Genomic DNA, 24,541 nt, shown 5'->3' on the forward strand with positions numbered 1-24,541 from the left:
TCTTGATCTCGATTCGAGATTTTGTAAATGAATGCTATAGGTTTTTCCAAACCATCTGGGAATTTGTGGGACAGGAAAGCCTCACCATTTGTGGAGTCATCTGTTGACAAAACCAATCATAGCTGAGGCTGATACATGGTTAAACAAGCGGCTAACTGTGGGCAAGCTTTTGAAGTTTGAAATGCCTACTGACAAACTGTTAACTATTGAATAGGAATGTCCTTTGCAGCATAACTGATTGTAAGGGTAAATGATAGAAGCTGCCTGAAGAATATAGGGAACCTTGCTGCAAAAAGCTGGAAGTTCTTACCATATTTCAGAATCAAAAAAATCTTTATCTCAGCATAGTCCTGAGTGGGTTGTGGGCCTTCTAGGTAAATGACAGAAGGTTAAGAATATTTCTCTTAAAGAGCCTTTTCATACAGAGCCACAAAAATTCAATCCAGATTGTACTAATATTCGTCATTTGTACAACCCATAACCAGGAAGTCATCCAGATAGTAGACACAATGGGGAATATTTGGTATCGACTATGTAGCACTGACTGGGGCTATAGGACAAGAAAGAGTGGAAATGATTGACTGAGGTCACAGCTACATTAACACATCACACGTTTATTAATATTCTCACAGCTTTAACAAGTTTACAACCTGTGCTCTGTACAACAATTTCTCTTAAAATTCAGACAGAATCAAAACAATTAGCAAATTAATAAAGCTAAACCATGACAATTATTCAGTAAAGAAATTCAGAAGCAAGTAAAGCTCCAATATCATTCAAATAACCAAACATGACAATTACTTATCCAGGAACCTAACTGATCTACAAAAATTAAAATTCAATTAAATTACTTTATGGGGCATAAGTATTATTCACCAGGTTCCAGGTTATGTGCTTATGAAAGAACTCCTGCATAACAATTAGCACAAAATACTGACCTATCTCCTTTTGTGGCAGTTTTGCCTGCTTTTATTTCTCTGTTTGTTAGTCCTCAGTGTCGACGTACTGCGTCGCTACATTGGCTGAAAAATAAGGTTCGTAATTTTGACACTGACTACTATAAATAATATAGCCGACATATGCACAATCTTTTGCTTTCACTGTTTACACAACCCCCCCAATAATACACATTTATACATATATGGCCAGTGCCTTATTGTTTATACTTTCCATAAGCCTCATTAATAGTTTGCAGGTGAACCTCCACATACTGCTACAATAGTCTACTATTGAACATCTGCAAGCCGTAATAACATAAACATATATTTCAAAGTCCTTCAAGTAAATTGAACAGTCACGTTCATTGCTTTAACACATGGCCTATTGGTGTAACACTTATTTCACTGTTACGTTGATGCATTGTTGTTGTTCTAAGCAACAAAGACTCCTCATCTGAAACTCGGCCATGGACTGACTGTCTTGTGATCAAAAATTGGGTCCTTATATATCATCACAATAATAGGTACTGAAACTATGCATTGTTTGAAGTTAAATTTACAGAAATTACAATTAAAACTTAACTCATTAAATTAGCTGAACACATTGAAAGATTGTGTGTTTTTAACAGTTTCTTCTATTACAAGGGTTAAGCTGAATTATTTGTTTAAATCATGAAATTAACATATATAGTTACACAAACAATACTTTTGACAAAACAGTTAATTACTTTGGAACTAATTAAGGGCTGGCTTTGCTAACATGTTTTCGAATAGATACAAATAGATCCTTTAAAATTACTATTAGTTGTTCCTCCAAATGTTTATACTTAGCGCAGAATTTACATTTGTTTATATGTCAAACATAGAACTTAAGTTATGAAACAAATACTGATTTCACCCTATAATGAAATATACTAACTAGTAATAGTCAAAATAAATTAGAAAATCAATTACATACATAAAACTAAGCACAAAATTAGATCTGATGTTATATTCTTTAAAAACTAAAGACCAATCTTTCTCTTTTATGAAAATACAGATTATACTCATGTATGTTAATGGTAATTGAGTCAAAATGAAGAAATGAATTTTAAGGAGGCAGATGACACAACAAGAGGGGAGTTAAAATTATCCCAGCTTGCTTTGTCACGCTTTTTTCTCCTTTTTTTCAATTTACTCCATGAAAACCTGCAACATTACAGAAAGTTGAAGAAAGTTTTTTAAAAAAAGAATAAAGGCCTTAATAATATAATTTTGCATACATATTCCAGACAATTATGCAAGATTGTACTATCAGCTGAACTGTACATGCTCTAATGAAATGTCTATAATACCACTGAAGAGTTTAAATCAGGCAAATGTCTCTGTAATAAAGTGTGTACATGAAAGTGCTGAATCTTTACAGCTTATGTAGCACATAAAATAAATACAACCAGTTTTGTGAGCTACACAGCACATGAAGGAACTGAATGTCTGACACAGTCACGACACACAATTGCTGTGCATCTGGCTTATTCACATTCCATGAATGCACAGTGAATTCATGTCAAGCATACACAATGACAGTCCTCCATGCAACAAACTGCGGTCCCTTTTGATTAGGTACAGCAAAGTAAACACACCTTCTATCCATGTCAGTTGTTCCTTCACAGTTCATGACAACTTCCCACTTAGTCACAGTACTGGTTCCAACTGCCTCTTTCTGCACTGCACTTGTGCAAGTCCCTTCTCTAATAAGCAGTGCCAATAGTGTGTGTGGCCAACCTAGAATAACAGTTCAGATATTGCCAACCTAGGCCATAGTGTCAAACATGACACATACTCCCCACCCCATGCTACTGTTAGGCAACCTGCTGAAGAAACTCTTGAATCAGCCATAAGGCCTGGCTTTACCTGAGTTAGGTGTGCCCAGATCTCCTTCCCTGTCTAGAGCTCCTCCAAATGGATGATCACTGGTGTTAAAAATTCGTGAATTTGAGAGGGCCCAAAGAATCTGAGAAACAATTTTTTGGTTATTTTTTCTGCAACTGTGCTCAATTCTTGGAAATTTCAAACAAATACCATGCCACCAGTTGATAGATGTTTGGATGCCACCATCATTGTACCATGTGGCTTCCATCCTATGAGCCATTTAGATACGCCTCTTCACTCTCCTCCATTGTGCAATCACCTGCTCAGCTCTATTCCTTTCAGGTAACAAGTCATCAACAAACTTTAAATTGCACAGTGAAGTCATAATTTGGTAACCCAAAAGCAAGCTTGTGGGTGTGATCTGGTGGCTCTCTTGGTGCGGCATGTAAAATTCCATGATTAACCAAGAAAGTGAGCTATCCCATCCACTATGGTCCTTACTATGGCAGGCTGAAAGGGCAGAATGGAGGTTCCTGTTAATACTTTCATTGTATGCGGGGTTGGGATAATATAGCATGATGGTGATGTTTCATATGCCCATTCCAAGACAAAATTGCTTGAACTGGTGTATTGTGAATACAGTCACATTGTTAATAACTGTGGACTGTGGGGTGCCAAAGGTATAAAATATACCTTGCAATTTCTGATTGATGGTGTAGATGGTTGCCCCTACACTTGGTAACGAGCAGACAAACCTGGTAAACACACCCACGCACACCAAAATGAACTTTTTGATGGCCTTAGTTCTAGGCAGAGGCCCATTAAAATCAGTCTACATCTATCAGGAGGGTATTTCCGCCATCTTGGAAGCTAAAAGTCCAACTCTACTATCCTCACTTCATTGCACACATTTCACAATTGTGTACTCCATTTCAAAACTCATTATTCATACCTGGCCATATAAACTGTTGTTTAATCTTTTCTCTCATCTTTTACACCTTAAGATGTCCACCTACTAGTGACTTATGAAAATATTTTAACGGAAATGGAACCAGTTGTCTAGGCACAGCTACCTTCAGATCACCCTTACCCCTCACCTTACAGCAGAACACCCCTTCCTTCAGCACATGGAGTTTAACATTCTGCTCTCCTAGGAGACTTTCTTTAATTGTCTTAAGGTGTTCATCAGAGTCCTGAAATTCCCTGATGTCATGGAATAAGTGCAGAATATTTGTGAGAATAGAGGCCACTATAGCACTTGCGCCATAGCCCTTCTCCCGCTGTTCATCTCCTTGCCCCTTTTCCACTTCTCCAAACGTGCTGCTCAGACCATCAGCAATCACATTCACTTCAAACTTGAATATTAATATCCAAGCCACCCATCTGGCTATAAGAGGTGTCTTTCTGGGCTTCACCTTCACCCAGCTAAGCACCTGGTTGTCTGTTTCTAGGGTGAACTGCCTATCCTTGAGGTAGTACCTAATATTCTCCATATCACACAATACCGTTAAAGCTACTAACTTAGATGGAATGTCATTTCTCTAAATCATTCAAACCCCTTAAAGCATAGATAATCACCTTTTTTCCTGTTCTTACATCAGGACTGCTCCCACTCCTAGAGGTGATACATTTGTCTGCATGAGAAATTCCTTATTGAAGTCAGACATGGCTAATACTGTCACTAATTGCAAGGCTACCTCTAATGCTACGAATGAAGCTTCCTAGGTCAGACTCCACACAAATTTGCAGCCCTTCTTCCTGAGTTCATTAAGGGACTGCTGCCTTCTCCAAAAACCCACATATAAATTTTCTATAAAACTTAGCTATCTCAACAAATCTGGCCACTTCCTTCGCATTTTGTGGCTGGGGATACTGTCTGATTGCTTCAGCTATTTCTGTATTGATGAAAATACCTTTGCTGTAGACCAGATGGCCAACCAACTTCATATAGAATAAGCAAAAATGGCAAATTCTGCCCCCCAACCTATGAAAAACTTCTCTTACATGTTGAACATCTTCATGAGCTGAGTCATTGTACACTCCTGGAAATGGAAAAAAGAACACATTGACACCAGTGTGTCAGACCCACCATACTTGCTCCGGACACTGCGAGAGGGCTGTACAAGCAATGATCACACGCACGGCACAGCAGACACACCAGGAACCGCGGTGTTGGCCGTTGAATGGCGCTAGCTGCACAGCATTTGTGCACCGCCGCCGTCAGTGTCAGCCAGTTTGCCGTGGCATACGGAGCTCCATCGCAGTCTTTAACACTGGCAGCATGCCGCGACAGCGTGGACGTGAACCGTATGTGCAGTTGACGGACTTTGAGCGAGGGCATATAGTGGGCATGTGGGAGGCCAGGTGGACGTACCGCCGAATTGCTCAACACGTGGGGTGTGAGGTCTCCACAGTACATCGATGTTGTCGCCAGTGGTCGGCGGAAGGTGCACGTGCCCGTCGACCTGGGACCGGACCGCAGCGACGCACGGATGCACGCCAAGACCGTAGGATCCTACGCAGTGCCGTAGGGGACCGCACCGCCACTTCCCAGCAAATTGGGGACACTGTTGCTCCTGGGGTATCGGCGAGGACCATTCGCAACCGTCTCCATGAAGCTGGGCTACGGTCTCGCACACTGTTAGGCCGTCTTCCGCTCACGCCCCAACATCGTGCAGCCTGCCTCCAGTGGTGTCGCGACAGGCATGAATGGAGGGACGAATGGAGACGTGTCGTCTTCAGCGATGAGAGTCGCTTCTGCCTTGGTGCCAATGATGGTCGTATGCGTGTTTGGCGCCGTGCAGGTGACCGCCACAATCAGGACTGCATACGACCGAGGCACACAGGGCCAACACCCGGCATCATGGTGTGGGGAGCGATCTCCTACACTGGCCGTACACCACTGGTGATCATCGAGGGGACACTGAATAGTGCACGGTACATCCAAACCGTCATCGAACCCATCGTTCTACCATTCCTAGACCGACAAGGGAACTTGCTGTTCCAACAGGACAATGCACGTCCGCATGTATCCCGTGCCACCCAACGTGCTCTAGAAGGTGTAAGTCAACTACCCTGGCCAGCAAGATCTCCAGATCTGTCCCCCATTGAGCATGTTTGGGGCTGGATGAAGCGTCGTCTCACGCGGTCTGCACGTCCAGCACGAACGCTGGTCCAACTGAGGCGCCAGGTGGAAATGGCATGGCAAGCCGTTCCACAGGACTACATCCAGCATCTCTACGATCGTCTCCATGGGAGAATAGCATACCTGCATTGCTGCGAAAGGTGGATATACACTGTACTAGTGCCGACATTGTGCATGCTCTGTTGCCTGTGTCTATGTGCCTGTGGTTCTGTCAGTGTGATCATGTGATGTATCTGACCCCAGGAATGTGTCAATAAAGTTTCCCCTTCCTGGGACAATGAATTCACGGTGTTCTTATTTCAATTTCTAGGAGTGTATATGACCAGATCGTCAAGATAATGATAGACCTACTGGCACTTGATATTGGAAAACTCTGCACCTGTAAACTGTGAGAGCACAGATGCAGCTGTAGTGAGCCCAAATGGTACACAATTACATTCAAACAAAGTCCAAGCTGTCGCAAATGCTTTACGTTCTTATACCTTTCATCTAATGGAATTTGATTGCATGCCTCATTAATATCTAATGTGGTTAATATCTTTGCTCCCTTAAACCATACAAAACATGAATGCAAGCTCAGCAGAGGTATAGTTCACAATATTACCAACTTATTTAAGCCTCTGTAGTCCATAACTGGACAATGTCATCTGTTAGCTTTTGGTACCAAGAATATTGTTGCAGCATATGGTGATTTAAATGGTCATCTAATACCTCATGCTCCCTTAATTCCTCCATTCTAGGTAATCTATATGGCACCTTTTTAATGAGAGTCTGAGCCATTAACTCCACATGATATTCAGCTAAATCCATTGTCCCCAAATCTTCCATTAACACATCAGGAAATTCCTCACATACAGCTTTAATCTTCTTTAGGAAGTGATGGACATGACCTACCTGCTGATTGATTGAGTTTGAGCTCCTCTCACTACCCACTTCAGTACCCTGTTGATCATATGCCAAGTTGACCATCCCCTTCTGCCCATGTATTTGTGGCCTAAACTTAAAAGGAAGCTGCCGGCCTGCTCATTCCACAATAAGTCCTGTTTTACCAATAAAGTTCAATCCCAAAATACATTCACTAGCTAAATCATCCACAGTCCTCATGATGACCCTCCAGGAACATTTTCTAATTTTCAAACTGAGCACTCCTAAAATATGGATCACCACTTGTTCCTCCATGAATTCCAATTCTAAGGGCATCACACTTCTATTAATAGTGCAAAATAGTCCACAGTTTCAGCAGTACCAAGATCATGCCAATATTGATGACTAATCAATTCTAGCAACATAGTCCATACGTTCAACATTGTCTATGGTTTCAGCAGTACCATGCTCATGCCAGTACTGCCGACCAATCAATTCTAGCAAGGCTGTAGAGACAATTAACCCAAATTCTCTCTCTTATTTGTTTCCATATATTATTCTGTTGCATGGGTCACACTACTTTCTCCTATAATTTACTCTTGACAGTAGTGACTATTAATCGCAATGTGTCAGTGTTATTTACTTGCATAGCTAATGTTCAATGTTGAGATTCCAGTATAAAGTTGAAAAACTCCATTATTTTATCAACAGAATCTAGCAAAAACTGAGAACACTCATGTAACCTGTCCTGTAATGGATTCTGTAACATTGAAAACAGAGTGTCAAGGACTGCTTGTCCTAACCCAGCATTATTTTCTGCTCAATTATTGTCACTATTTGGTTAACTGAAATTGCTATTATGAGGATATAACCAATCCTGAATAATATTACCATATCTTACTAGTTGTTGTGCCTGCTCCTTGTCTGCACCCAGCAAATCATTCATGCTGTGAAGATAACGATTGAAACGAGCCTGTGGTCTATGCACTGGATTAGGAATGGGTTCCACCTCACTTTGCACAACCTCCAGCTTTTCTTCCAAAGCCACAGCAATATTTGCAGTGGCCAACCTTACCTCCTTGGATTTGGTAGTCCAATGTACAGGCAAGTCACTGTTTTGATGAAGTTGCTCAGTCAATTCATGAACAGTATGTTTGGGCTCTTTTTGTCTCTTTAATTCATAATCAAGTTCATTCCTCATCAGGAATGCTGGATCCCTTACATCAGTGGGCATTCTGAAAAATTTGACACAGTATCAGTGAATAAGCTAGTGTAATTACACAACGTATCTATGAACACTGAACACTGTCACTCAATCGATTGAGCTCACCCTGCTACAACATGTGCTGTGCTGACTGGGGCTAAGACAAGAAAGGCTGGAAACAATTGATTGAGTCACAGCTACATTAACACACTACACATTTATTAATATTTTCACAGTCAGCCAGCTTTCACAGACTGCTCCTTAATTATCTCTATTCCTATGAGAATCCATTAACTCATATTTTCGACAAATTTACACCATGTGTTCTTTACAACGATTTCTCTTAAAACTCACACACAACACAAATAATTGGCAAATTAATAAAGCTGAACCATGCTAATTATTGAGTACAGGAATCAAAAAGAAAGCAAACCATAATATTGATCAAATAATCAAACCTAACAGTTACTTATTCTGGAACTTAACAGATCTACAGAAATTAAAATTTACTTTAAGTACTTTAAGGGGCATAAGAGTTATTCATGAATTTGTGTGCTTGCCTAGGGAACCCTCAAATGCCAACTAGCATAAATTAGTGATTTTTTTTTCACTCAAAGATAAACATTAGAAATGGCTTGGTATAGCATCCACTAGGGAACACAGAACAGAAGTAATATTTGAACTAGTTGCTCCCCTTTTTGTGTAGGTTGCTTGTGTTCATGGCACTGCACCCTTACATGCAATGTTTATATCATCAACCTTTGAGTTCCTTCATATGACAAATAGAATACAATATCTCATCTTGTACCTGAAACAGGCCAGTGTTAGCAAGCATACACTATGCACATTTTGGTGAATTACCTATGATGCCACACACAGATGGCAGATACTACTAAACAGTTTAATTCAGGCAAATGCCTCTGTAATAGAGTGTGTACACAAAAGAGTTGAATCTCTACAGCTCATGTAGGCAATAAAGTATATACAAAGTATAGTTTGAGCAAATAATAGAATGAAAAATCATGAAGTGGTGACACAACCATTAGTACACAGTATCTAAAGGAACTGAATGTCGACACAGTCATGACACACAATTTTTATGTGTTCAACTCATTCACATTCCATAAGCGCACAATGCGCTCATGCCAAGCATACACAATAACAGTCCTCTCTGCAACAGACCATGGTCTTTTCTGCTTAGGCACAACCAAGTAAACACACCATCTATCCATGTTGAGTGCTTTTTCACAGTCTGTGACAAATTCCCCCCCTGCCCCTCCTTTCCATATTGTGCTTATGCAGATTCCTTCTCTCAGTCAGAGAGGTCTCAAGGAACAGTGATAGATAGTATGGCTAACAGTTCTGGTGTTGCCAACCTAGGCCATAGTGCCCAACAAGATGCAGCTTTTCTAAAGACCTTTGGAAAGTAGCAGTTGCATTAATTATCTCAAACAGCAACATATTACACTGGTAAAGTCCAAAATACATATTTAATACTAAGATTTTCTTTAAGTTATCAGTAAACAGAAGCTGGAAATAAGCCTCCACCAGGCCAATTCAGTTTTTGAAATGAATGGGTCTCCAGCTAAATTTAAAAGGGATTTGTCAAGCAGGATTAATGGGTAGCAATCAACTTCTCCTTGAGTATTAACAGTCAGTCCAAAATCACCACACAGATGTAGGATGCCACTAAGTTCATGTATGACCACCGAGGGAGAGGCACATTGACTAGAAGGAATAAATTAAAGCACTTGCTGTTCTTCAAACCTTCATCCTGAAGAGCCAATGGAGTCTTGCAGGCTATAAAAAAATGCAGCACTGCATAAAACTTTAAAATAATGTGTGCCTCAGAATTGAAGGCTGGCCCAAGACCGGGTTAAAATAACAGCACAAACTGGAAATGTAAAGGGTCAATATTTTTGGTGAAGGCTGCATAGTATTACCAGTGCACTGAGTAAAAAAACCAAACACTGAATTGGCATCAAATCTGAAAATATTTTCTACAGACCAGTTGGTAACCACAAGAAAAGGTATTGTCGTGATCACTTGCTTATACTTTACAGAGGACTTATTTTTTTCATAAAAACACTGTATTATCACTTCCTATAACATTGTTGACTTTGCTCACAGTAACATACAGCCACATGCCTGTCACACTCTGACATACTTCCACTACGTGACCTTTGCAAAAACACTGTCAGCACTTGGCATCATAATGAGAGCACTCTTGATGTGAGTCTAAAGTGAAACAGTCAGGACAACCAGGCAATAACCAAAAATTTTGCGTCTAACACCTCTGAACTACACATTGTGACATATAATGGGGCTGGTGGGCTGCCACTCAGTGAGACATGTATATTGTTTCAGGATCAGAAGGACAGTTATGTTGTCAGTCCTCACTGGGACCATCATAAACACTTTCAAATCAGCAGAAAACATTTACTGAGTGGCTTGAAAAATATCAAAAGCATGAGGGATTTGCAACACCTCTCCTAATGATTACTCTCACTTCCACACCTACTGTGTGTGCAGAGCTCCATCAGGGGCAACATGAATTACAACATTCTTGATCAAACTTTCTGTGTATGATCAGCCACAAGCACACATAAATGTACACTTCCTACTTAATCCTTGAAAATTTGTGGTCAGCTTTCTGTGTCTGAGTTATGACATTTCAAAAATTCCAATTGAGCTGCTACTAGATGCATTTCAGTAGAAAAATGTTCTGTCAAAAATGGTAACTCCAAGAGTTCCAACAATGGGGGCAATTTCTACACAAGATAATATAACTAGGGGCTGATAAATAATTTAAAAAAGCCCTCTGTCATTGTAGGCACTGAATCTCACTTGTCTGGAATTGTAGTGCTAACCACTTCTGGTAAACATCCCAGTCTTCTTTCGCATTTTTTGGATGCAAAACTGGAATAGCTTGCAGGGATTGTGGCTGCCCATGATCTGAGCTCAGTCAAATGTTGGAGCAACATCTGATGTTGGTTAAGATGCTATTGCCACAATTCCAAAAAATTCACAGCCATGTTTTATCACTAATGTTGTAGTCCCAAGTTTATATTACAAAAGTCATTTGTTAATACTTTGTGGAATACACTGAAATGCAACATATATTATGCACAGTTCATAAATGTCACTGAATTGGTGAATTTTCCAGGACTACAGATGAAACCAATGGCAGTAGCACAACCTGAATTACGGTAGTGACAACCACATATAGATGAAGCTGAGATTAGTCACTTAGCTGAATGGTATCACAGTCTGCTGAAGTAGGAGTTAACAGCAGTAAGTGGATGGCACAAACTCAGATTCCAAGCAGGCCCAGTTGGAACATAAAAGAATCAAGAGAATTACCAATGTAGTGCTGAGTCATTGCCAGTACTTCTGTTAACCATGGAAAGGAACACATAAGTCAGTAAACAGAAATGAAACTGGACCTTCTGCCACTTAAGCTTAAATTGGCTGTTTGATTGACCATATGACCAGCTGATCAGAGATGCTGTAATGATTACTGCTCACAGCAACACTGCCAGTGTATGAATATGTAGATGTGTATTGCAAAATTATATCAGAAGCTTAGCTTCAAGACATTTGCTTTTGTATTGGGGTGAAGTTCTCATACTTAAACTGATGGCAATAAGAGTTGTGTTGATTTGGGGAGAAGAGATCAAACAGCAAGGTCATCAATTTCATCAGATTAGGGAAGGATGGGGAAGAAAGTTGGCCATGCCCTGTCAAAGGAACCATCCATGCATTTGTCTGAAGCAGCTTAGGGAAATCACTGAAAACCTAAATCAGGACGGTCAGATGCGAGATTGAACCGTCGTTCTCCCGAATGCAAGTCCAGTGTGCTAACCACTGTGAGAGCAATAAGAACAAACAAGGTTGCACATTGCTATGATGCTATGTTTCTTTGTTCTCTACCTGATGGGGTATCAAGCAGCTTCCATTTAATCATTTGAAGAAATATATGTGTTCTGTTAACACAAAGGAACTCCTAACACCCTTAAGAGCCTCCTTAATGGCCTGACATTATTACACTCAAAATTTTTATCGCATTTACAGATAAATGAATCTTTGATTCATGTCTAGTTCTCTTTTATACATTAAATATGCAGATAATGTTTGTTGCAAAATTAACTATACTTTCAACTCTTCAAAATTCAACACTGATTTGGGATATGTTTTTATCTGTGTATGTAATAAAGATACATGAAGTTTCTTTGATATTGTTGTTGACATTTCTTTCCTGCATTACTTACATTAAAACTTAGTATTTCTGTTTCATTTCAGCATTCCTTTCAAGTAAACTCTGACAGCAGTCGATCTGTAACATGTTTAGCACTGGCAGGATTTGGTGTTTGGATTTCCTTACAGAATTCAGCAGTTGTAAAACTTTTCCATGCAATATCATATGAATGCCTCTGTGATGTTAATGTCGCACCTGCAGTAACAAAAATGCTACAAAGTAAGTGAAATGATATAACAACCTGATGAATAAATCTTGACATGAAATAAACATTATATACTTGTTGTTTATGATAGCATAGTTTTTGCAACATGATGCATAAACCTTGACATGAAATAAACATTATATACTTGTTGTTTATGATAGCATAGTTTTTGACATTTGTGAATATTGTCCTCATGATACATAATCAATATACAGGATGATTCTTATACACATTTAAAAACCACAAAGACAATCAATGGCCATGAATGCATTTCTTCAGGACTCTAGAAATCTGGAAATAGCATGGGGATAGATCAGGACTGTATGGAGGTTGTGTAAGGGGTTCTTGGCAAAACGTCTGCAGAATAATTGAAGCAACTGTGGCAACAAGTGGTCCTGCCAACATGTTGTCAAGGTTGTTACAAGTATGCCACAGAAGTTTCACCATGAAGCCCTTACACTTTCTTCATACATTCCCAGTCTCTCCCCATGTAATTTCCATATTTTTGGTGCCCTGAAGAAAGACTTCCATAACCATTGAATTCCTTTGGATAAAGAAGTACACTCATGGATACAATCATGACTCCTTAGGCAACCACAAAAAATTTCCCATAAAGGCATTGACAGTCTTGTCTCACAGTGGGATAAATATGCTAACAGTTAAGGTGATTACTTTTGAAATAATACAATTTACTTACTTTTTTCCATCTGTCATGTTTTCATTTGACTGCCGCTTTTATATTATATGTAACACAAAGGTTATTGGGAGACTGCAGAAGCTTTCCCAATGCTGCTGGTGATTTCTGCATTCTGCATCTACTTCCCCATTATTACAGATAAGCCTGCCAATACACACAAATTGGTCAACATCCTGTAGTAACTTCTGTTGCACTACAGTTTGAGTAGATACTTTTCCACTTTATATACATGTTATGTTTGCCTATCACCATTTTATTTTATCCCTCCAGAGATGTACATTCAATCCAGCTTGGTAAACAAGGCAAAAACCTGAAAATACATACTAAAGAATGAAAAATCCAGGATGGGATGTAACAATATAACAAAAAGGATAATTGTTACACCCCATATAGCAGAGATTCTGAGTCACATTTTCAACAAAGGCCTTCTTGGCTGAAAGTTAACTGTTCAAAAGTCTTCTTATTGTGCCTTTCTGTTATTCAGCATCTCCCCTATATGGTGAGTAGCAGGTATCCTCTTCATTATACTGTAAATAAGTACAGGTATAAATGGAATGTTGGTTCATGTAACAAGAGGAACGACAACACTGCAACTATGCAATGTAGCAAGAATGGTATTCTAATGATGTACTATTTGCTGTTGAAAAAACTTTTGCTGCTTGTAATTGCATAATCAGAGTATGACCTGGAGTTAGAGCACAACAGCACAAAAAAATGGGGAGCACAAGTCAGATTACTGCAGGAACTACATCTAAATTCAAATCAAACTGCAGAGGTGTTGTTATACATACTGGGACAAATTCTGTTACAAGCAGCAGTGCAGGATAAATTATGAATGAAACAAGAAACCTGATTTGTTCAGCTACAAGTTTTTATGCAGGATCCAAGCTCAGAGATAAGTAATTATACACTAAATGAGTGTGCCTTAGCCAGTCACTTTTGTAGATGCAAACATAAAGGCAGTGAAGTTTCTGTATAAGTTAAAATAACAGCACTATTCTTTCAGAGTACAACAATAAAGGCCAAAAAGTCATGGAGTTTCTGGTGTATTGAAAATGCATTTACAGATCTGCAGGTAGAAATATTAGAAACTTTAAGCAAAAATTGCAAAATTAGTAGGAAAGAATATGAAGAAAAACATTATTTTGTGCAGAGACTTTAATATAGCAAGATTTTGAAAAATGCTTGTCACAGCATAACACAGAGATTAGGTCTTACGCAGCTACAAGAGTGACTTCTCCAGGTCAATCAATCATTAATAAAATCATTGTCAACATTAATGCTTGTGCTATGAGACGTAGACAGTACAAAAAGAAATATTTGTTTATTAGGGACAGCTTACCTGCTTCTTCATAAGTAATGGCCTAACATCAGAACTGAAGCAAACTACCAAAGAAATAAGAATCATTGGCAAAGAAAACATAAACATCTTTTAAGTGCTATTAAGTTGTGAATTTGGGACTGAGCTCTACAGGCTCAGAATGCAAAAGGGATGTATCATGCTTTTATTAGTTCAGTAACATATCATTTTAATGTGGCATTCCCCTAAGTAAAGTACCAGCTCAAACACAGTGTCTTAGCAATAAAATATTTGGTTGTGATAGAAGTAAAAACTGGCTGTAGTTCAATGGTCATACTAGAAAGTAGCTACAAAATCATTGAATTAAGTGAAGTAAAAGCTTTGTTGACAAACAAAGGTTAAAGGAAGCCAAATAGGCATAAAGAACACAATGTGAGAAGCAATAAATGAATTCAGTGATAACATTTTTGGCAACTGTTCTGGCCAAAAATCTTAAAACATTTTGGTCTTATGTAAAGTCAATAAGCAGATTGAAATTATCTGTTTAGTGACTCAGTGGCCACACTAGTACCAAAAAAATATTACAGAGAGGAGGCCCAAATACTGAATCTGGTCTTCTGGCAGTGTTTGACTTGGAAGATTGTAATATGCTTTCTGCTTTCACTATACAGACAAATGTCAAAATTGTAGCTACTGAGATAAGTGATCATGGAATAGAAGTTCAACTAACTTCACTTTACAGAGGAAATACATATGCACCTAATGAAATATCTCTATGATTATATACATATCATATGAAAGAACTATTTCTCCCTCCAACAGCAGTTCATAAATGGTTGCGGGGGACAAATGGTACAAATTTACTGGAGAAGGCACAGGGCATTCCTGTGTCCAAGAAGGGCCATTGAACATATCTACATGATAATAGGCCTAAGATCTCCTTGAGAATCAACATTGATTCCACAAACAGACATCCTGTGAAAATCAGAATGCAATGTTTTTCCATGAGGTCTAGTGGGATGTAGGTAATGTCAATCAGGTTGACGACATATTCTCTGACTTATGGGAGGCATTCATTGGAGTTCCACAGTACCACATAGTGAACAAAATACAAAACATAATGGGTTCTGAACCAGTTTTGGCAGTTAGAACTCAACACATCATTCTTAACAGAATTAAATTGGCACATGAAAAAGTAACTTCAGGACCATCATAAGTGAGTGTTGTAGGGATGTTTCTTTTCACAGTATACATAACTGATCTAATGGATAATATTGGAAGAATTGTGAGGGTGTTTGCAGACAATGGTATTGTATACAGAAAAGTTGCAGTAACAGAAACAGAAGCAAAATGCAGGATGACCTTCAGATCAAAGACAATCAGTATAGGGACTGTCTGTTTATCCTCAATGTAAATAATTGTAACATAGTTCACACAAATAATGGAAAGACCCATTACCATTTCATTACACTAATGGTATTAAATCATCAGAAACAGTATCAACCACAAAATATCTCGAGGTAACTTTCCATAAATGGTGTAAAGTGGGATTATCACATAAAACAAGCCATAGGAAGAGCAAATGGTGAGTTGAGATTCACATGAAGAATCATAAAGAAATGCTAGTTATCCACAGAAGGCTTGTAAAACAATGATTCAACCAATTATTTAGTATTTCTTATCAGTCTGAGTCCCTTACCAGGTATTATTAATAAAACAGAGAAGATATAGAGGATCCACTAAAGAGCCCTGTGTTCCTCGTGTGTTTATTCCATAAAGTGGGCATTATAGTTATGCTGTCAAGTCTCCAGTGGCAGATGTTATGCTTCACAGAGAGGTTTACTGTTAAAATTCCAAGAGCACACATTCCAAGGAAGGTCATGAGACATACTACTTCCTCTAACGTACATATAATGAAATGACCATGATGTGGAAATTCAGAGAGATTAGAGATAATACTGAGGCTTATTGACAGTCATTACCCCTATCCAGCATTACAAAGCAGAGCAGGTGATACTGCTATCAGAAGTACACAGTGCAGATTGGTTAGCAGAGTTTTAGGAAGCTGCAGTATCTGAGTTGGCAGGATGGAGGCGAAAAAATGTGAGGTGTTTTGAAAGAAATACATAAAAATAATAAAAAAAGACAGGAGTAAGAACAATTACCACCATTACAACAAAGTCAAAAAAATCATAAAAGAAGTTAGAAATATAAGATAATATGTATCACACTCAAGAAATTGGTAGAAAGATTGCAAACATAATCAGTGACAATTGTGTAAAAGCAGTGGAAACTTGGAACATGAAAGAAACAGACCAAAAATGTTGTAAGGTATCTATAGAAATATATTGCACAGTTTTTCTGAAACCAGTTACAAAAGGGTAACTTAGAAAAACTATACACAACATATATGTCAAGAAATCAGCTAGTGGTGATGTAGTACTGAGACACATAATACAGCTTATTAGTTTTCAGGGGTAGAACATTTCCAGGAACGTTGAATATAAGCAAGAGTCGGTAAGTTTATGACCAATGGTAACACCAACAACAGACTACATGTTCTCGACAAACTGTCAGTTGGAACAGCAGACAATACACTTTATAAAATATATATTTTTAATCTATAATCACAATTTTTTAGTTTGCCTAGAATAGTTTCGTTGATCTCAACCCTTTCAAATAAACTTTAAGTGCTTGTTTATTAGGACAATTACAACATTCTAGTATCATCCTAGCACATTTTCAGAAAGAATCAGCAGTTACCAACCAAAGAACAGCATCAATGGATGAAACAGGGATTTTATCCACAATGTTTTTTTTTTTATCTTTCCAAAGCATTTTTTGATATCATCTATGCAATACTTATAGAAAGACAAGAACTATATAACATTCATGGGCAAGTATAAGAATACATACAATGATAACTAAGTAACAGGAAACTGTAAGTATCAGTAGTAAATGCAAAACAATCAGAAGCTGAAGCCATCAAATACAAAGTGCTGCAGGCTTTGGTAATGGAACAATAATTGTGAAAGATACAGCTGTTGAGAAGAAAGAAATAAAGTTTTGTATGCTGATGACCTGACTTTACTGAAGGGTGATAAAAATGTGGAACAGCTGAGTAGAAGAGGATTTATTTCTGCAAATGCTACAGTCCAGAAGCTCATGAAAAATGACCTGGTTATAAACCTGAAAAAGATTATGTATGTAATGTTAAAAAAGGAAAGTATGAGCATACAAATGTAAAAGGCGATAGAATAAAGCTTGTTGAAGTAGAATCCATTTCCAACAGCTCATGAAAAAAGACCTGGTTATAAACCTGAAAAATATTGTGTATGTAATGTTAAAAAAAGGGAAGTGTCGGCATACAAATGTAAAAGGCAACTGACTAAAGCTTGCTGAAGTAGAATCCATTGGATTCTTAAATATTAGTGTGTATAATGAAACAATTTCTGTTGAAAAATAAAGGTAGTATACTAATTACAAAAACCTGTAACACTATCTAAGCAAACAGCTTCTGTGCACAGTACACAATAGACTCTTTGAAACACATTTGCTATGTGGGTGCAATGATATTCAAATAACAGGAAATTGCATGTGTTAATAGTTCCACATCTAATTCCAAAAAGCTTGGGGTTTGATCCCCTGTCATTGTCAGATTATTTTTCTGAACATATTGTTTCTTTCACCTCTGGAAATGGTTTGTTAATGAAAAAATTTAAACTTGCACCATGGTGTAAAGCCCATTTCAAATTCTACATCCTCCAATAACTGGCTGAATAAGTCATTTCTACAGTCAGAAGAAGGCAAGGACATCCCATCTCCAACAAGATGATGTGTAGTAAAGCACTAAGGTGGTCAAATCAATTTTCAAAATGAGGCTAGTATTACATTTTTTTGTAAAAAAAATCATCTGTATATCACCGATGTTAAAAAGGGAGAACGAAAAGACATTTTTTCTGTAGTGGAAATGATGATTATTCATGAGTTACTCCAAATGTGATGTTAGTAAAATGTTTTCTTTAAATGTAACTGACCAGAGTGTGTTTTCTTGTTCGGTAGAAAAATGTATATTTAATTGTTAATAAATTATTTTCCTGTTTTCCACGTTAATACTAACAAGATTCATATTGCTTTATATTCAAATGTGGTATATGACCCTCAATGTACTCTTGTAGCTGTTTCATACTCATAGAAAACAAAATCTGCTTATATCTGACTAAACAAAAAGCCAGTTTTATATCTACTGATAATTCAGTGTTATGTGTTTCAATGTTTTCTTCCCATTCACTCAAAAGATGGCAGGATTTTTAAACAATTTGTAGTCTGTCAGCAGGTCAGGCCTTATCAACAATGTCAGTACAGTAATGGGAATTAGTGATCATGATGTTAACATAGTAACTGTGGTTATGAATGTTACTAAATCAGTTCTAGAATGATAAGAGAGTGTTTCTGCTAGAAACAACAGCTGTTAACATCTCACTTACACAGTGAACTGACATCACTTACTTCCAGTAAGATGGATGTAGAGGAATTATGGGCAAAGTTTAAGCAGATCGTAAATCACTGCCTGGATAATTATGTGCCTAGTAAGTGGATTAGTCATGGAACAGACCCACCATTGTTTAATAATGAGATTCTGAAAACGCTGAGAAAGCAGAGGCCATTGCACTCTCATTTCAAAAGGGAATGCACAAATGACAAGAAGCAAAGGTTAATAGAGTTTCATGCTTCTGTGAAAAGAGCTATGCATGAAGCATTCAACGCCTACCACTGTCTTACTTTAGCAAAATATCTGACACAGAATGCAAGAAAATTCTGGTCCTATGTGAAGTCACTAAGTGTATCTAAGACTTCCATCCAGTTGCTTGTTGACCAGTATGGTGTGGCAGTTGAAGATAGCAGAACAACAGCCAGAGTTTTAAATTTCATGTTCAAGAAATCATTCATGCGGGAGAATCATACAAACATACTGTCATTTGACCATCAAACAGGCTCCCATATAGATGCATAGTAATAAGCATCCCTGGCATAGAGAAACAACTGGAGGAGTCAAAAACAAATAAGTCACTAGCTCCAAATGAAATTGCAATTCAGATTTCCAAAGAGTACTTTAAAGTATTGGTCTCTTACCTAACTTGCATGTATCACAGATCTCTTTCCCAATGCAAAGTTCCAAGTGACTCGAAAAAAGTGTACACTACTGCTGTATAAAAGAAGGTTAAAAGAACAGACTTGCAAAATTACAGACCAATATCCCTAACATCAGTTTGCAGCAGAAGTCTTGAACATATTCTCATTTGGAATATAATAAATTTTCTTGAGACCAAGCAGCTTATAACCACAAATCAGCATGGTTTTAGAAAGTAGCACTCATGTGAAACTCAGCTTGTTCTTTTCTCATATGAGATGCTGCAAACAATGGATGAAGGGCAACAGGCATATTCCATATTTCTAGATTTCTGGAAAGTGTTTGACATGGTACCCCATTGCAGGCTGTTAAAGAAGGTATGAACATTTGGAATAAGTTCACAGATATGTGAGTGACTGTAAGACTCCTTAAGTTATAGGACCCAGTATATTGTCCTCAATGGTGAGTGTTCATCAGAGACAAGGGCATCGTCAGGAGTGCCCCAGGGAAGTGTGACAGGACCACTGTTATTCTGTATATACACTACCGGCCATTAAAATTGCTACACCAAGAAGAAATTCAGATGATAAACAGGTATTCATTGGACAAATATATTGTACTAGAATTGACATGTGATTACATGTTCACACAATTTGGGTGCATAGATCCTGAGAAATCAGTACCCAGAACAACCACCTCTGGCAGTAGTAACGGCCTTGATACACCTGGGCATTGAGTCAAACAGAGCTTGGATGGCGTGAACAGGTACAGTTGCCCATGCAGCTTCAACACGATACCACAGCTCATCAAGAGTAGAGACTGGCGTATTGCGACAAGCCAGTTGCTCGGCCACCATTGACCAGACATTTTCAATTGGTGAGAGATCTGGAGAATCTGCTGGCCACAGCAGCAGTCGAACATTTTCTGTACCCAGAAAGGCCCGTACAGGACCTGCAACATGCAGTCGTGCATTGTCCTGCTGAAATGTAGGGTTTCGCAGGGATCAAATGAAGTGTAGAGCCACGAGTCGTAACACATCTTAAATGTAACGTCCCCTGTTCAAAGTGCTGTCAATGCCAACAAGAGGTGACCGAGACGTGTAACCAATGGCAACCCATACCATCATGCTGGGTGATACACCAGTATGGCGATGACGAAAACACACTTTCAATGTGCGTTCACTGCGATGTTGCCAAACATGGATGCGACCATCCTGATGCCATAAACAGAACCTGGATTCATCCGAAAAAATGACGTTTTGCCATTCATGCACCCAGGTTCGTTGCTGAGTACACCATTGCAGGCGCTCCTGTCTGTGATCCAGTGTCAAGGGTAACCACAGCCATGATCTCTGAACTGATAGTACATGCTGCTGCAAACGTCGTTGAACTGTTCGTGCAGATGGTTGTTGTCTTGCAAACGTCCCCATCTGTTGACTCAGGGATCGAGATGTGGCTGCACAATCTGTCACAGCCATGCAGATAAGATGCCTGTCATCTTGACTGCTACTGATCCAAGGCCTTTAGGATCCAGCACGGCATTCCGTATTACCCTCCTGAACCCACCGATTCCATATTCTGCTAACAGTTATTGGGTCTCAACCAATGCGAGCAGCAATGTTGTGATACGATAAATTGCAATTGCGATATGCTACAATCCGACCTTTATCAATGTCGGAAACATGATGTACGCATTTCTCCTCCATACACGAGGCATCACAACAATGTTTCACCAGGCAATGCTGGTCAATTGCTGTTTGCGTATGAGAAATTAGTTGGAAACTTTCCTCATGTCAGCACATTGTAGGTGTTGCCACAGTCGCCAACCTTGTGTGATTGCTCTGAAAAGCTAATCATTTGCATATCACAGCATCTTCTTCCTGTCGGTTAAATTTCGTGTCTGTAGTACATCATCTTCATGGTGTAGCAATTTTAATGGCCAGTAGTGTACATAAACAATTTGGTGTTTAGAGTGGGCAACAATCTGCAGTTGTTTGCTGATGATGTGGTGATGTACAGTAAGATGTCAAAGTTGAATGGCTGGAGGAGGATACAAGATGATTTAGACAAAGTTTCTAATTGGTGTGATGAATGGCAGCCTACTCTAAATGTAGAAAAATGTAGCTTTGTGGGTGAGTTCAAAAAACAAACACATAATGGTTATAGGGAGCTAATGTAACTTATTTGTGAGCACTGTTTGGGTGTCTGGGATCTGTATCATGTCACATTAAAGGATGACATCAAAGAAATTCAGAGGTCGGATGCTAGATTTGTTACCAATAGATTTGAATGACATGTGAATGTTACAGACTTAGTTCAGGAACACAAATGGGAATCCTTGGATGGAAGGTCACATTCTTTTCAAGGAACACTATTAAGAAAATTTAAAGAACCGGCATTTGAAGCTGACTGCAGAACTGTTCTACCACCTCCACCATACATTTTGCATAAGGACCATGAAGATAAGATATGAGAAATTAGAACTCAAATGAAGGCATTAGACAATTGTTGTAACCTTCCTCTACTTGTGAATGGAACAGGAAAGGTAATGACTAGTAGTGGTATAGGATACCTTCCACCATGCACTGTATGGTGAATTGTGGAGTAACTATGTAGATGTAGATGTAGAACATACAAATATGATCATTTCCAGTTATTTTCTTCATGCATCCTGTCCAAAATAGGCAAATCTGAGACTCTTAGTAAAATAGTGTGAAACCTCCACCTCTGGGAAATGTGCTCCATGACCAGTACTATTCACAGAAGGTATTTCATAATGAAAAACAAATGCAAGTGTCCACTCCTATAACATTCAGAAGGACATCAACTGACAATCCTTGGTGAAGCTATCAAATTATCAAGAACAATGCCCTAAAACCTATAAGACATTGTACACAAAAAATACTCCCCCAAAGATACTCAAAGAGTGGAAAAGGAATATTACCATTTGAAGGATTACATTATAAATTAAATCTGTAAATAATTGTATAAGTAGCTGCTATTGTTAGCAAACCTAAAAAATTATTGCTCTGTGTAAATATGTGATACTGAATGTTTTATATCCTTGATTTGCCCTATATTATTTACACACTACATAATGTAATGCTACAGGAGCAAATAAAAAAAACAAAAAACATTTCACAAGTAACACTTGCTGATGGATCTTTTAGGTAGAAGAAGAACATATGCAATGTTGGGCAGCATTTAGTTCAAAATCGAGTTAAAACAAGTTCATCCCAGCTTTATGTGGCCATAAGTATGCACACCATGGCTGTATGTTGTATAACAGCAACCCCAGCTTGTTTCTTGCATTCACAGTCACTTTTACTCCCATAACACATGATTCTATGCTTACAAAGTGAGGTCACTGATTGCAGAGGTCGTCGTATCCTCACTTCATGTTTCTTTGTTTCCACTTCCCTTTCTGTTTCCCTTTCCCCCTTCCCTTCCCCCTTTTCTGTCCTATTTCCTTTTCATTTCATTTCTCTATTGTTTTACCAAGTACTAATTTATTTTCTCTTAAACTGCAAATACAAAGTGTCTCCCATTTATACTCAATTTGCAAGACACTTTATTCCAGTATTTTCACAACAAGAAGTAATAGCATATACTGACTTTTTTATTATTATTATTTCCAGGTTGTGATGACATTATCCGGCAACATAAAGCTGCTTGTCTGAGGGTAACTTCACTGCTTGCATGTAAAGACATGCTGTGGATTGGGACAAGTGCAGGAGTTATCCTTAATATGCGACTCCCACACATCACTCCTTCTACAACTAAAGTTACCACAGTACCAACACCATCAGGTTAGTTTATGGGAAATACAGCCTCAAAAAGTTTTCATCATGCATCCCTTAAAAAAGATTTACACTGTTGGGAAAAAAATTAGTATGTCATTTTAGAGATCTCCAATTCACTTGAGATTTATTGTTGCGGTGGTGCATATGGTGTACATGAAATGATTATGTTTACACAGCAATAGCATGAACAGTTCTGAGGTACCAGGTATCGACCCATGCTGAAACACCCATATAGTACATGGTGTAGATGCCACAGGTGGCAATGCTGGTGCTGACTCTGACATCCATTGGATCATAAAGATGGTGAATACTGTCCTGGGTTATGTTATTGCATACCTACTAAAACTATTCACGTAGTCCTGTAACAGTTGTGGGTTGACAAGCCACATGAGTCACTTCTTGTCCCATCATATCCCACACATGCACAATTGGAGGCAACTCCGGAGATTGTGCTGACCAGGGAAGTTGTTTCACATCTTGCAGAGAATGTTGAGTTTCATGGGCCATGTGTGGGTGAGTATTATCCTGTTGCAACAACAAATCACCTTCCTGTTGCAAGAATGGCAAAAAAATGTGTCTAACAACGTTCTGCTTGTACCAAATGCTGGTTAGCATCTCCTCCAGAAACAGCAAAGGTGAATGAGAGATGTAGCTTATCACACCCCAGACCAGAAGGCCGGGGATGGGGCCAGTGTGTCTTGGACAAATGCACTCTGTGTGACAGTGCTCACCAGGCCTACATTGTATACACAAACAGCCATCACTTGCATGCACCTGCTTTCATTTCTGAAGACCACGGCATGCCATTCCACCTTCCAAGTGATCCTCTCATGGCACCAATTGAGCTGGTGCACATCAACGCTGTGGTGTGAATTGAAGATGGGCTAGAGAGGTGCATGACTGCAGTCCCACTGTTTCACAGCAGTTCATGTTGGGACATCTGGGCTCACAAGCTCTCATATTTGTGCTGTGGTAGCTGTAGGATCTGCCACTGCTGCTCTTACAATAGGATGATCGTGGTGGGCATCTGTGCTACATGGACATACAGAACCTTATCATGTGTGAGAATGTTCATGCGACCACTCATGCCAGCATCACTGCAAAATTGACACAGCACTTCCACCTTATGTGGCAATATCTCAGAAA

General features: G+C 38.8%; 1 protein-coding gene across 1 annotated transcript in view; it reads left to right on the top strand.

Annotated features, from left to right (window-relative positions):
- LOC124555748 (rho guanine nucleotide exchange factor 17) overlaps positions 1 to 24,541 on the top strand; it is a 386,854-nt gene that overhangs the window by 356,791 nt on the left and 5,522 nt on the right. Inside the window, exons 15-16 of the mRNA XM_047129772.1 lie at positions 12,305 to 12,479; positions 23,231 to 23,401. Coding sequence (XP_046985728.1) covers positions 12,305 to 12,479; positions 23,231 to 23,401 — 346 coding nt within the window. The remainder of the gene's footprint in view (positions 1 to 12,304; positions 12,480 to 23,230; positions 23,402 to 24,541) is intronic.

Source organism: Schistocerca americana, chromosome X (genome assembly GCF_021461395.2).
Source record: "Schistocerca americana isolate TAMUIC-IGC-003095 chromosome X, iqSchAmer2.1, whole genome shotgun sequence".
NCBI classification, from domain to species: domain Eukaryota; kingdom Metazoa; phylum Arthropoda; class Insecta; order Orthoptera; family Acrididae; genus Schistocerca; species Schistocerca americana.